This window comes from Neoarthrinium moseri, assembly GCF_022829205.1.
Source record: "Neoarthrinium moseri strain CBS 164.80 chromosome Unknown scaffold98_Wmoseri_CBS_16480, whole genome shotgun sequence".
In the NCBI taxonomy this organism is placed as follows: Eukaryota; Fungi; Ascomycota; class Sordariomycetes; order Amphisphaeriales; family Apiosporaceae; genus Neoarthrinium; species Neoarthrinium moseri.
Window position 1 is genome coordinate 23,158 of NW_026055212.1, and position 14,201 is coordinate 37,358.

The following is a 14,201-nucleotide window of genomic DNA, read 5'->3' on the forward strand; positions in this document are numbered from 1 at the left end:
GCGCGATGACTAGTCATTCTTCCGAATCTTGTACGTCTTGTGATGAGGGTTATCGAGCCCGTCATCCAGGAGCTCGAAATCGACAGGACCGCTGTCAGGTTTCAAACATGGCGATCCCCACCCACCATGGTTGTTTGGGGGGTGATAGCAAGATGCCTCGTTGCGTAGCCGCCATATCAGCGATTCATGAAGTACAGCAGTCTTTGGGATGTCACGCGTAGCACCTTTGTTGAGCGGGAAACGGACGTTTACCCATTGATCCTTTTCGATCTCCCATCGCTTAATGATGGGCAGGAATTCTGCAAGTTCTGGTGTCAGTCTCGAGGTCAGAGACGGGAATTGGGAGTACCTGCCCATGAACTTCCATAGCAACACCGTAAAGAAACCAGTCCCCCGCCCGAACAAAAGCGAGTCGTGAATTGGTGCATTGAGAGCTTGCGTTTTCCCCGTCTTGTTGAACCGGCTCTTGAAACCCGTGACACTCTTGCACCACTTGACGGCGGCAGAAGGATCCTCCTTGCCGACCAACTCCAGCTCGCGAATCATCCAGGCCAGCGGAATGTCGCTCATCTGGAAGGGATCCTGGCGAACATCTTTGCTAGCGCCCTGTGGCTTCTCGGTCGTCCAAAAGCTCTTGATCCGTTGCCACCACCCGGGCTTCTCTGTCGATGCCGCAGCCTTGTCAGTGGTGGTATCCGCATGGATTGCGGGCCATCCACCACCAACGTCGCCATGGCATCCCGGAAACCATACTTCTTTGATGTTTTCACCATTCGGGCCATTGCCGTTCAGGTCTTGGGCAAGCAGCGCTGCCTTGAACTTGACGCGGCGTTCATCTACAGCTACGGCATGTCGAACATACTGAGCCGTGCCTTTCACAGGTACGGGCAGCGGCCCGTTTTGCTCCAGCACCGCAACCGAGTTGACGCAGTCCCAGATGCCGAGAAAGTATACCTTGATGTCGGTTTCCTCCACATGCCCAGACGAGTTGGGGCGCTTCTCCTTGCGGCAAAAGGTGTTGCTGAATGCGGTGATCTCGTCCTGTGCCATGCTGTAGTCTTCGCCGTGTTCGTCCTCTGCACTCCCATCCAGTATTTGGTCCCCGTCGCTCGTGCCGCTGCTCTCAGATGCACCACCGGCCGCCCTGGGATGCGCGGCTTGGTAGTCCTTGATCTCTCCAGCCAGGTAGCGCTGGTATAGACGATACGCAAAGGGAACCATCTCTTCGTTTCCCTTGCAGAGCAGGCCCACCGTGTGGATCATTCGCGTCAGAAACTTGGCAGTGAATGCGCCGCGGCTGAAGCCAAACATGTAGATCTTGTCACCCTTGGACCCTGTATATCAGCTCCAAGCCCCGAGTCGTCCACGGCACAATAAAGAAATCATGCTTACCGAGTCATAGTAACGCATCAGGAAACGATACCCAGCGATAACGTGTGCGTCAAAGGTTGTGCCGATTCCCTGGTCGATGGTCTGGGAGATTGAGCTCTGCATTTCGCCCAGCCACGTCTTGTTCACCGACTTCTCATTGATGTCGTAGGTACCAATTCCAGCTGATGACAGTGTAAGTCACGGAGAGGCTCACATGATGTCGCTACTTACTTTGATAATAATGGTACTGGTGAGGATCATTGCGGTCCAGCTTGTTAAGAATCTTGACCACGTTGGTGTCAGCGTTAGACCCACTGAACGTGTTGCCGGTGCCGTCAAAGCAGAGGATCAGCTTCTTCGGCTCCTGGGGACATTCTCCTAGGTCACCCATGCTGGCAATTTTCCACAGTCAGATAGATGGTTTACACTGATGTATTACACGGCGTTCGTGTTGCCGCTGTCAGTCGTCAAGCTTGTTGGGCTGTCAGGGTCTTCGTCCCTAGGTGTGGAAGGGAATTTCTTTTAGTAGCACATATGATATTTTCGTCTTGTCGCTGATCTTCAAGGTCAATCAATCCCACGTTGAAGTGAATTCTGCCAAGAATAATTGTCTCAGTGTGGATAGTAATCAATATTGCGTAGACATTCACCCTGTACGTCCCTCGCCAGCCAGCCACAACAGCAGGCCCCCGCGGGACGGCGAAACCTCTATGAGACATGTCTTGATAAAACTATCCATACCTGCCCAGCAATGCTGCTCTGCTTGGTTATCAAGATCTTGGCAGATCTGCATATCGCTGCAAGTGTTTCTTTTAATTACGCGATCTGTTTGAACCCCAATCAAAGCAAGCTCTTACGGGATCGAATTGACATTTGAGCAGTGCGCGGGTCATATCTAGACCGCCAATCTCAGTTCGGCTTGTTTACCGAAGCACTGGGAATGGAGTTGCATACTCGCTATATACGCGTTATATAGGTCTCGACATTCCAATGTTTGGAGACTCGAGGAGACTTCAGGATGTGGGGATTATCAAGGCACGAGAAGCAGTTCCTTCAATGTCAGTAGCCCGAGCAAAGTTGCGGCATAGATTGCTTTTTAAGTCAAGCTCAGAGGTCCCTTGAAACTGCAAAGGAGCGGAGCATCAACACGGTCCAACCCGTGTCTCTGATTTTGCTTTTTCGGGACGCCATTCCGCGCTGATCGATAGTCGACGTCCCTTGTTGTTATACATGAGCCCGCTATACCGAGACAGCGGTGAGCCACCACTCGGCGAATCAGGTGTTGTGTGTTTGTCGATATCTGGTGATCAAGAAGCTGAAGTCAGACACACATTCTCATCTCCTGCACCACGGCAGCGTGCAGCAGAGGAGAGCCATTAGACGTTACGAGATCTGAAGCGGGGAAAAGGGAAGCCGTATATAGATAGTTATGGCCAGTTGTAAACAGACAAACGAAAGATGTCTTCTCTTTGAGTCTGGAGATTTGAATGACACGAAAACAACAACAGACCAGAAAGCACAATGTCCACAAATGAAAAGTTCCAGGCTGGCGTGACATACGCAGATGCTAAGAAGTCATCTTCATCAAACTTTTTTGCCGATCCTCTAAAGGTTGCGACTGACTTGCTGAAAGATGGCGCTGGCGTCAAAAAAGAAGTATCCCTCCCAGAGCTTGTAGGTCTCATCAAGGGACTCTTGCAGGAGGGAGAACCGCTCGATGACAAGAAAGGGCAAGTCCCAATTACCACGAGTTTAGCCGCTGATGACTGACACTAATCAGCACTACTGAGCTCCTTATTGGAATCCTTACCTCTCTGCCGTCCACCTCGAACACCCGGGTGCAATTGACTAGCAAGCTTATCGACACGCTTTGGGGCAACCTGCAGCATCCGCCGCTGAGCTACGTTGGTGGCGATGTCAAGTATGATGTCGTAAATCCCCAGGGTGATGAGGCCAAAGAAAAAGCTCAGCATTACGACACCATCGAGTTCAAAGTACCGGACAGTGACGTCGTCCTACGGGAGCAAGTGCCACAAGCACCCGATGGACTGCACCACTACCGAATGCCTGATGGCAGCTTCAACAACATCCTCGAGCCCAACCTGGGCCGCGCAGGAACGCCGTATGCGAAATCTGTCCGGAACACGAAGAACCTCCATGGTGTCAAGCCCGACCCTGGCTTGCTCTTTGACCTGTTGATGGCTCGCGAGGAGGGAGGCTTCCAGGAGAACTCGGCCGGCATCTCGTCCATGCTCTTCTACCACGCATCCATCATCATCCACGACATCTTCCGTACTAGTCGAACAGACATGAACAAGTCGGACACTTCATCCTACCTGGACCTGGCCCCCCTGTACGGGTCGTCGCTCAAGGATCAACTTGAGATTCGGACCATGAAAGAGGGACGTCTCAAGCCGGATACGTTCCATGAGAAGCGTCTTCTGGGGCAGCCTGCTGGCGTCAATGTCATGTTGGTCCTCTACAGCCGTTTCCACAATTATGTCTGCGACATCCTGTTGAAGATCAACGAGAACGGGCGCTTTTCTTTGGTGGCCGGACCTGAAGCTGGCCCGGAGGAGAGAGCCAAGGCATTGGCCAAGCAGGACCACGACTTGTTCAACACCGCCCGACTGATTGTCGGTGGTCTCTATATCAACATCTGCCTACACGACTACCTGCGTGCCATCACGAACACGCACCACTCCAAGAGCGACTGGACCTTGGATCCTCGTGTCGAGATCGGCAAGCAGTACGATGGCGAGGGTGTCCCACGCGGTGTCGGCAACCAGGTCAGTGTTGAGTTCAATCTGCTGTACCGGTTCCACTCGTGCATATCTCAGAAGGACGAGCGTTGGATCAACGGCTTCTTCCTCAAGCTGTTCCCAGGTCGTAACCCGGACGACCTCCAGAACGTCAGCTGGGCCGATCTAGGCCAGGCACTCCTCCGGTTCGAACAGCAGATCCCCAAAGACCCGAGTACTCGCACGTTCGACGGCCTCCAACGCCAGGCGGACGGAACGTTCAAGGACGAGGACCTCGTACGCGTTCTGAAGGAGGCCATGGAGGACCCTGCCGGAACCTTTGGTGCTCGCATGGTGCCGAAAGCCCTCAAGATTGTAGAGGTCCTGGGCATCAACCAGGCCCGCAAGTGGCAGGTCGCGTCGCTGAATGAGTTCCGCGAGTTCTTCGGGCTCAAGCGATACGACTCCTTTTCCGAGATCAACTCGAATCAGGAGATTTCAAGAATCCTCGAGCAGCTCTACACGCATCCCGACATGGTCGAGCTCTATCCTGGCCTGATGATCGAAGACACCAAGCCTGTCCGTAACGCGGGATCCGGTATCTGCCCAACTTACACCGTCGGCCGGGCTGTGCTCTCTGACGCCGTGACGCTCGTACGCTCTGATCGGTTCAATACGCTCGACTACACCGTCTCTAACCTGACAAGCTGGGGTTACAATGAGGTACAGCAGGACTACAAGACCCTCGGCGGGTCCATGCTGTACAAGCTCATCCAACGTGGCGTCCCCGGGTGGTTCCCGTTCAACTCAATTGCTGTCATGCAGCCCATGTACACGAAGAAGGCGAACGAGAAGATTGCGCGTGAGATTGGCACGATTGACCTGTACACCATGGATGACCCCAAGGCTCCTCCCAAGCCAATCATTGTCACATCCAGCGCTGCCATCAAGCAGACCTTGGACAACCCAAAGCAGTTTGCTGTCCCGTGGCTCAAGGCGCTCAACGCCATGTTACCCGTGAAAAAAGATATGGGCTGGTTCATGCTGGCAGGGGATGAACCTCGCAATCGCGAGCACCGTGCCAGCGTGATGAAGGCTCTTGGAAAGCTGCCGAAGCTTCACCAGGCCGTGCATGCCTTTATCGACCGCGTTGGTGGCAAGTTGATGGAGCAGGAGGCATTCAAACTCAAGGAGGGTCTGCACCAGATCGACATCATACGTGATGTTGCCATCCCGCTGAACGCTCAGTTGCTTGCTGACCTCTTCTACTTTGATCTGCGAACTGATGAGAACCCATCGGGCACTCTTGGCACTGCTGAGCTGTACCGCCTCCTTCTCAATATCCGGACCTGGGGCGCAAACAACAACGATCCTGGCCAGGCCTGGAATCGCCGCCGCCGTGCCATGGAGGGTGTCACGTCCATCACCCAGACGACGCGGAAGTTGGTTGACGAGGTCTCGGCCTCCCGTGGCTACGGCCTGGGCATCGTTTCCACACTGTCGAACTACACCACTCGCAAGGGGTCCATCAAGAAGGACTCGCTCCGGTCATGCGGGTACCAGTTTGTTGAAGAGTTGCTAAACCAAGGTATCTCGGCTGAACGTGTTGTCGACACCTTGTGGCTTACAGCATTCGGTGGCGTTGGCGTACCGGTGACAGCGGTAAGTATATATATATGGGGAGTGAGGTTGCGTCCAAGTCAAGTGTTGCTAACTGCTATCTAGTTCTATGAGGTCATGGACTTCTTTCTCAAACCCGAGAATGACGCCATCTGGGCCGAAGTCCAGAATCTCGCGCAGAAGGATGACCACGATACTTTGCACGCATACATTGTCGAAGCACAGCGTCTCACCACCTCGCAGCGCACTGTGCGTGTCGCCACGCAAGCCACTGAGCTTCAGGGCCAGAAGGTCCAACCTGGAGATCTCGTGGTCGTGATGCTGGTAAGTTCTGAGTTGCCCCAGCAATGATGATTCCGACAACTGCCCTTTGGTCAGGACGAAGTCTAAATAGTACACAGGGAGAGGCTGGGCGGAACCCCAAGGAGGTGGCCAACGCCGACAAGTTTGATCCTCGCCGCAAGTCCGAACCCGTCACGGCATACAGCTATGGTGTCCACGAGTGCGTAGCAAAGGACATTGCGCTGGCATTTGTGACTGGGCTGGTAAAGTTGGCTGCAGATCTCAAGCAATTGCGACCTGCGCCGGGTCAGATGGGCCAGGTCAAGACCATCCGCGTAGGGAGCGAGAAGGCGTACCTCAACGACAGCTGGTCTTACCTTGCGTTTGATGCCAGCAGTGAGTTTACCTACCTGGCCAGAATTGCATGCCCAGTGCTAACTGTGAATAGCTTGGAAGGTCCACTTCGACGGCCATGGAACAGGGAGCTTCAAGGGAGATCGCAATCCCACAAAGACCATGGACATGCAGAAATACTACCATCTGCTTCAAAAGCGCAAGGATGAGTTGACAGGCCGCTAGAAAGGTCCTCTGCTACAGAGAGAATGCCTACCAAACGAGAAGTGCTTTCAGCGAAATGAAGGAACGATTCAACATTGATATATAACAAATAAAGAAATGCGTTTTCATCTTTGGGCCTAGAGGGAATGGAGTGAATTCGTAGATGATCGAAATCCCTGTAAAAGGAGTCGAATTAAGCACCTCAGACTCATATCGTTCACGAGGATGAGTATATGCAGCTACGTTTCAGGCAACTCGGGGATACCTATGGTAAGCTGACTATGACTGCGGATGGACCGTGATGCAGAAATGAGGTAGAGAACCTCAACAGGGTTCCATTCCAGGTCTTCTTCGCCAGGCTGAGATGAACCTCTACGATACATCGTGAGTCACTACCTCGCACCCATCATGTATCAATGATCTGCTAGCATGACTTTCTCTCTCTCTCTCTCTCTCTCTCTCTCTCTCTCTCTCTCTCTCTATCTATCTATCTATATATATACGTACGTATATCTTATCATCTCTCTTGTACTGATTCTACACAGAATTATATAGAAAACATCACATCAACTTACATCACGTGTTAATTTGACACAGGCACAGTTAAACAAAGGCACGAGGGAACGGTGGAAAGATCAGTCAATTTATTGCGAATTGATCTACTCTAGTGTACAGGAATTTATCGTCTTCGTTCACCTACTTATTTCGAGGGAAAGCAAGACAAGAAGTGAAAGTACTGTCGTCAGTTTTCATCATAGCCTCCCAACATCGGCAGCATAGACGTGTTGCCAATCTTGCCACCAGGCGGAACTATGTGTGAATTTGCCCGTTCCAGCACAATGGATCGTTTTTCGGCTTCCCAAGCTCTTTTCCTCCAGGACTTGGTTTCTTTTTGTGCCTGCTCAAGGTCCTTGATGGCTACCAGCTTTTCCGAGCGCTCCAATTGGATCTCGCTCTCTAGATTCTCAATTTGGTCCACCTGCTGGTTGATCACTGCCTGCTGCTTGGTGATTGTGCGACTATGAGCCACAGCCTTCTGTTTGAAGGCCTCAATGGACTCCTGGTAGCCAGCGGTGCGCTGTTCCTGCGCTTGCAGAAACTGCTGGAGGTCATCCTTCAGCCCAGTCTTGAGGTGCGCCATTTGGGAGGTAAGATCTTGAAGCTCCTGCGATTCTGCTGTCGCAAGCTGAGACTTCTCAAGTGCGAGTGCTTCTCGCTGACGTCTCAACTCGTCTTCCAACTGTTGGAGCTGCTTGCAGGTGTTATGAAGAAGCGACAGCAGGTTCTCGCCATACTCTGGCTCAACTTGATCGCCATGGGGGAGATTCGCCACGAACTGGAGCTTGGTAGAAACCAGACGATGCATGTCTTCAAAGGATAGGATAGAGGCCATGGTGAGACTGGGGGAATAAGAGATCGAGCTGGATACTGATAGGATGGTGATAGGATGATGGGGGTATGCGGTCTGTAGTACGATGCGTATAGAGCGTGCGGTGGTACAGGTGGTACAAGCAGTAAGGTGAGTGAGGAGTGAGATCTGGCTCGGCAAGAAGTCCGCCTAGATCCGAGGTGGCAACACTTGTCATGTAAGCGGTCTGAATATTGGCAGGTCCGGTGCCCGGAAAGCGCGACCCCGGATGGGGTCCGGTGCATCACTAACCAGACGGCGGTACGTGCTTCTGTCACCCAACTGCGCCCCCCAAAACATGTAGAGCGACTGAATGAAGCTGGAATCTGATTTGGTATGCGATGTCCTTGTTGGGCTACTACGGCAATGCGGATACGAGAGGGATTATAGATGCGTCGCGGCATTCGTGGTGACGTCAGCTCGTGCCGAAGGGTCGACGCACTACCAAGACCCATGAACTCCTCTCGCCAGAAATACCACAAGGATTCTTATAGTCAAGAAAGAATCCGCAGTCTCATCCAAGTCACGAATAGACTCAATTGATTTGTATAGACCCACTTCAAGAGTGTACGTGATCCCCAATTTCGGACCCGGCATCAGGCTGGGTCAGCGAGGGCCCTTGCCAGACATACGCGGTGGGTGAAACGAAACTGTGCAGCAGTGACGCCAAGGAACAGATTGTATCTGATGCATAGTCCTCCATATTCTGATGAAGGCTTGCTTGAACACGGAGAAAGGTGTTGACCAATTCCAGGATCAAGCTGAGTATACTGCACGTGTTCAATATGCCCAGCTATCAAAAGTTCATCCATCCTTCCAATGCAACCTTTGAGTCCCATATCTCCCTTTGCGCCGATGACTTTTCTTGTTCCTTGGGGTAGATAGAATCAATCATATGCTTGAACTGCTCGGGCCATGTTGTGCATGTGTCGACAGATGATAGGAAGCTCGAGACCATCATACCAACGACGTGCCATCGGAAGGATATGCCTGTATCAATGCAGTCGCATCATGCTGAATTGAATCGAGCAAGGACGGAATGGAAGTTTCCTTCGCCCTGGTATCATTCTTCAACCTGACTGAATTCCTCTCGAAATGTGTTGATCGAGGATCAACTCCAGTCTCCTAGTCATCACTCAATTGCAATGTAACCTGCCGTTCATTGGTACACGGACCCAAGAATGAGACGCACATTTCGCGAAATGATACGGCGGGTAATCAGCGACGAACAATACACACGTGGTATAGACACGGCACAGACAAACACCGATATCCATGTCACTGATAGACACGGCACACGCACACAGACGCACATGCGCAACAGAACTCGAAAGACATCACGCAAGGCAAGACTGCATATGAACACATACTCACACACAGAGGTATACATTCAAGAGGTCACTTACTCAATTGAACCAGACTTTCTACTTGATTACCATTTTGCAACCACCAACCAAGATCCTGGGCTGATTTGATAGGCCATACAATGTCATCGTCTCTATTTGGAGCAAGCAGACGAGCGGTTAGATCACTAAAGGTCACCCTCATTGGACTGATCAGACGGACCGTCCTCAACTCCAGGTCGATGAACATGAACCGGTCAAGGTTGAGGAAGAGTCCGCGTTGGAACTCGTTATCATAAATCCCTTGCCGTTCGCACAAGGCAGCCAGGCTGGCGGTATCATCATGGGCCATCGGACCACAGAGGAGTTCCCAAGATAGCCTCGGCTCAAGCTTCTTCTGCAGCGCAATGACGGGTTTCCTGGACAGAAATGGCCACAGACTGTTGGCTTGGACGGCGAACTGGTATAGACCGATCAGGAACATCTCACTATCGATGCCATCCGTGCCAATCTTGTCGGTAGCCGTCTCGATCAGTAGGTGAAAGGCGTTATCAATAATACTCTCTTGCAACACCTTGCAGTCCCCTATGAGCTTCTCAAGGATCTGGAACATTGACAAGGATAAGCGCCCAGTGATGACATGACCGTACAAGCTTGTAATGGTGTTCAAGATGCCTGTGCTGGTGACAGCGGTGTAATCACAGTTTACCTCTGGGTGAAGCCAGGGTGGCTGGACGATCCAGGTGTGCCTAAAACTCCCAGAAGCTAGCACGCTCGCGGCAGACTCGAGGGACGTCACAAAGTCAGTCCAGATGCCAACCTTTCCGTCGCTGCGTCTGGTCATGGTGCCAAGATACCTGCAGAGGGACCACTTGGTCCTGTGGTTCGCTGCTTTCAATCACCAGCAGTCGCATTGGATCGATCACGTCCAGAAATGTGCCATCACCATCGCTACCATGCGATCAGGTTCCAAAATGTTACAAGTCGTCCTGCACTCGATATGGCAGCTTGGCACGCATCATGAATTGATCCGGTGCGAATGGGAGTTGGTAGACGATATCGCCAGTTACCCTCCATCACACGTCACAGTAACGGATCGAGAGCATGCACAACACGGTGAGAACTACGCAGGAGTCTAATAAGAGAGATGCTAGCAAGTCTATTGATTAACTTCTACCTACGGGCACACACGGGAGAGTGCACTGTTCTGCTCGGGCGACGTTCAGTAACTGGCGAGTACAGGGAGAGCCAACTCATATGCGAGCTCGGCGATGTTGCCGGGAAATCTTAATGAAGCACTCCAGTGGAAAATTGACGGCGCAAATGCAACCCTTTCCACCTCGACCAAGGGAGTGATGATGCTTGGAACATCCAAGGGAGGACCGCCTTCGACTGGGCGAATGTCTTGACATTTGGGCCACTCCGCCTCCTTCCAGCGTGTTCGATCGTCGCCACCAAGTGGCGGTGGGGTCGGCTGTCGTTCTTCGCCTTTGTGATTCTGGTTGCTGGACGATTCTACATCGTCCCAATTGATGAAGCCGTCTTTCGTGGGTGCTGTTATAGTGTAGGGACTGGCTGCCTGAACTCCAAAGTTGGGGACGGCCTTTCGCCTGTGAACACGGAGAGGCCCAAAGACGTGGCCCGACGGCACGGCATTCTGCTGTTGTGCAAGGCTGAGTACCTGGAAGGGATGAGGTGGTTGTAGTGGGTTGTTGGGCATGAATCCCGGCTGCTGCTGTATAGGGTTGCTCGGGCCTTGCCTGAAAACGAATGGATGGGGCGGATGGTGAGTTGGGACTCCCGCCCTAGGTGCCGCGAGTGGTGTGGGTGTCGGCGGAACCTGCATCGTGGGATGGCCATGCCGCTGTTGCGGAACACTGTTGGGGGTCTGCATCGGTAGGGAGGTCGGGTTTTGTGATGCGCCGAAGCCAAAGCCTCCGGTGGCAGACTGGCTGAACTCGAAGCTCTGGTTCAAAGCAGGCGGGTTCTGCTGCTGCTGGGTATGGGTTGGGGTCATGGTCACCAGGTTAGCCGTGGGACGAACAGACGGCCCTTGAGGCGTTTCGCCCGGTGGGCTCTGAGGGCTGACAGTCGCCGGCAGGCCTAATACAGCGCGTGCTTGAGATGCAGTGGGCGTGGGTGCGGGTACAAATGCAGGGGCGTTCTGGCCAGACTGAGCAGCTGGCGAAGGGTTGGAAGGAGCATGACCCAGCGCTGTCTGCGATGATTGCGTAGTGGACGTCTGCACATCATTGTTCACTGGGCCGACTGCTCCGGGTCCGCCGGTATCTTCCAGACTGGGGAAGCCAAACGGGTTGGCATGTATGTCGAAGTCATCATCCAGCTCTTCCTGATCGAATACAGACGCTGTCTCTCCAGGGTCACCTTCACGATCAGGGGGTGTCGCCGGGTGCTGCGAGGGGTTCAGAAAAAAGGTATCCGGTGACATGGCCGGCTCTTGTAATGCTTCTGGCCTTTCTTCTGCTGCTGGGGGCTTGGGGGGCAGCCTCAGATCTAGCTTGGCGGCTGGAGCTTGAGATGTAACTCGAGACGAAGCCAGAGATGAAGCCTGAGAGGATGCCTGAGGAAAGGTAGTGTGCTTTATGACGGCTGGTTGCTTCTCCATTTGAGGATTGGACGATTTCTCATGCTGCGTAGGGGGTACGGAGGGGGTTCCTGTATTCTGAATGGTAGTAACGGCGCCGCGAGGAACAGCTTCCTCATAGTCTATCGCTGGATCTCCGAGCATGTCTATCTGTTGCATGGCTTCGGCATCCAGGGTGTGGAACTCCTGATACTCCGGGATTTGTTCGTGTCTCATGCCAAATGGCATCGTTGTGCTCGCGTAAAGCAATACATATTGGCTCCCGGGATGGCCTACTCTCCACTTGTTCGGGCCCATGCTCTTCTGGGCGTTGCTTGGGCAAGGGATGTTGCCACCATTGAGGGCATAGAGTCGAGGATAGTCTACGGAGCCATCATCCGACCCCAGACGCACCACTGCTATCAATGTATACGATACTCGAACCTCTTTGAGCATGTACGAGCTTGGGTTGTCAGGAGTCGAAGTCACCGCACGCGCAGAAAACTGAAAGGTTTGGATGTCTGTGAACTTGGGACTACCATCGCTGGATGGGGTGTAGTGGACAAAGGTGAAAAGTGGAAAGTTGCAAAACTGGGCATAGAACCACCCATTGTCGGATGCCAAGCACACGAACTTTTTCGCTATCATGTCGGCCAGGGGCTTGGAGCCATCCCAGACGATCATGCTCTTGTCAGCTATCTCCTTGGGGGTAAATGTGGCTGCTGGCTGCCATGCTTGTGACGGGCCGGGTCTCAGTAAGTATGACTGTGTATGGAAAAGTAGAAACTCTTTACGTGAGAGGAGGGAAGTTCTCATGAGATCACTCTGGAGCAGATTTAGAAGGGTTGGGAGTGGCTGGCCGGGCTTGTGCAAGAGTGACCTGATGTGAGAGTGCAAGGTTTCGTACTCCTTGGTAGGTGGGATGGTCACATGCAGCCAGGCAAGCTTGAGAACAGGATTCTGGGTAACCAACTGGGAGAAGGGCGCTGATGATCTCTCCGATGGCGGTAGGAAACTGAGGATGTGACGAAGCACTATTATGAGGGCCCTCAGACCAGGCCATGAATCGACAAGTTCAGTATCTCCAGGCCATGAGTTCTGGAGGAGGTAGTTTGCGACGACCGCATCCAGGTGGCATCGGAGGTCGGTTGAGGGATGAATGGGTTGATTGCCACGAGGCAGATGTGTTGGCTGCATGGTTTAATGATGGTGATGGTGATGGTGATGGTGATGGTGATGGTGATGGTGATGGTGATGGTGATGGTGATGATGGTGGTGATGGGATCGTGCGTGGTTGTGGCAGCTTTGAAAAGTCGTGCTGCCATAGGTGGATATGAAGAATCTGGTGAGGCACCACACAAGGTAAATACTTGGACCGACTCCCGCGGTCACAACTGGGTTTCTGCACTCTCAAGCTTTGAGAAACTCCACAAGTCAAACATGTGGACTTACGATTTTTCCTGCTGACAATCAAGAGATTCAACAGCGCCTACTTCCGCAACCTGACTTGGCCACACATCGACGCAATGCCTCTCGGCAACCTCCTCAACACGAGCTGAAAATGATGGATTCTGATCATTTTTCATTGCGCGGCCATCCCAAGACCGCCTCAGGCCCACCAAACCAGCCCCAAGGGATCCCAGATCGGGCTCATTGCTCTCTAACAAGACCACCGCGGACACGCCAGACCAAGTCTTACACCAAGCGAGCGACTCAACCGACTCACAACTACCCCGCCGATTGCCTCTGGACATACCGATCGCGGCAGATGTACTGGTGGCACCCTTGGGCGGCTCTGGATCGTGAAAGACTGTCCTGTTTTGGTGCCAGGTTTTCCAACAGCCCCCTCCTAGGGCCACCTCGGTACGCTGCTCCAGGGCTGACACCGGATTTGGCAAGACCGTCCTTTCGACACATTATCGAGCTTGTAGCGCCCAGCGATCGACCCTGTTGCAACAGGACATCGATGAAGGCATGCGAAATACCCAGAAGACGGCCAGGCCTCGGCCGCCACACTCTACACCGAGATGAGCTGACCTTGTCCTGCGCGGGCTGCCATACGCGCTACCCACTTGCATGGCATCTGGGTTCGATATTCTATAAAGATAGGTCAAACGAACGGCCCCTCCCTGGTAGAGGAGGGCGAGGCTGGTTGCGTCACCTAGGGGAAGGTGATGTCGCTCCGACACACTTCTCAATTTGGAAAAGTTACAAGTGGCCAGGATTATCAGGGAATGGGCTCCCAGGTCAGGTTAGAGGCGACACACTCTTTCAATACTTGACAGACATCACAG

The 14,201-nt window shown here is 53.0% G+C and overlaps 5 protein-coding genes across 5 annotated transcripts; 1 reads left to right on the forward strand and 4 right to left on the reverse strand.

The window, feature by feature from the left end:
* Positions 1 to 9: 9 nt before the first annotated feature.
* JN550_012906 (uncharacterized protein) lies at positions 10 to 1,762 on the reverse strand (the record flags this gene model as incomplete). The annotated part of the gene is made up of 3 exons (XM_049311433.1): positions 10 to 1,326; positions 1,393 to 1,553; positions 1,603 to 1,762. 3 exons carry the CDS (start codon positions 1,760 to 1,762, stop codon positions 10 to 12), a joined length of 1,638 nt encoding a protein of 545 aa, XP_049165096.1.
* Positions 1,763 to 2,892: 1,130 nt separating this feature from the next.
* On the forward strand, positions 2,893 to 6,593 carry JN550_012907 (uncharacterized protein; the record flags this gene model as incomplete). Its single annotated transcript, XM_049311434.1, has 5 exons — positions 2,893 to 3,105; positions 3,162 to 5,774; positions 5,838 to 6,056; positions 6,134 to 6,410; positions 6,463 to 6,593. The coding sequence occupies 5 exons, from the start codon at positions 2,893 to 2,895 to the stop codon at positions 6,591 to 6,593; spliced, it is 3,453 nt and encodes a 1,150-aa protein (XP_049165097.1).
* Positions 6,594 to 7,314: 721 nt separating this feature from the next.
* JN550_012908 (uncharacterized protein) lies at positions 7,315 to 7,965 on the reverse strand (the record flags this gene model as incomplete). Its single annotated transcript, XM_049311435.1, has 1 exon — positions 7,315 to 7,965. One exon carries the CDS (start codon positions 7,963 to 7,965, stop codon positions 7,315 to 7,317), a length of 651 nt encoding a protein of 216 aa, XP_049165098.1.
* Positions 7,966 to 9,378: 1,413 nt separating this feature from the next.
* On the reverse strand, positions 9,379 to 10,167 carry JN550_012909 (uncharacterized protein; the record flags this gene model as incomplete). The annotated part of the gene is made up of 1 exon (XM_049311436.1): positions 9,379 to 10,167. The coding sequence occupies one exon, from the start codon at positions 10,165 to 10,167 to the stop codon at positions 9,379 to 9,381; it is 789 nt and encodes a 262-aa protein (XP_049165099.1).
* A 378-nt stretch (positions 10,168 to 10,545) lies between these two features.
* Positions 10,546 to 13,104, reverse strand: JN550_012910 (uncharacterized protein; the record flags this gene model as incomplete). The annotated part of the gene is made up of 1 exon (XM_049311437.1): positions 10,546 to 13,104. The coding sequence occupies one exon, from the start codon at positions 13,102 to 13,104 to the stop codon at positions 10,546 to 10,548; it is 2,559 nt and encodes an 852-aa protein (XP_049165100.1).
* Positions 13,105 to 14,201: the final 1,097 nt, after the last annotated feature.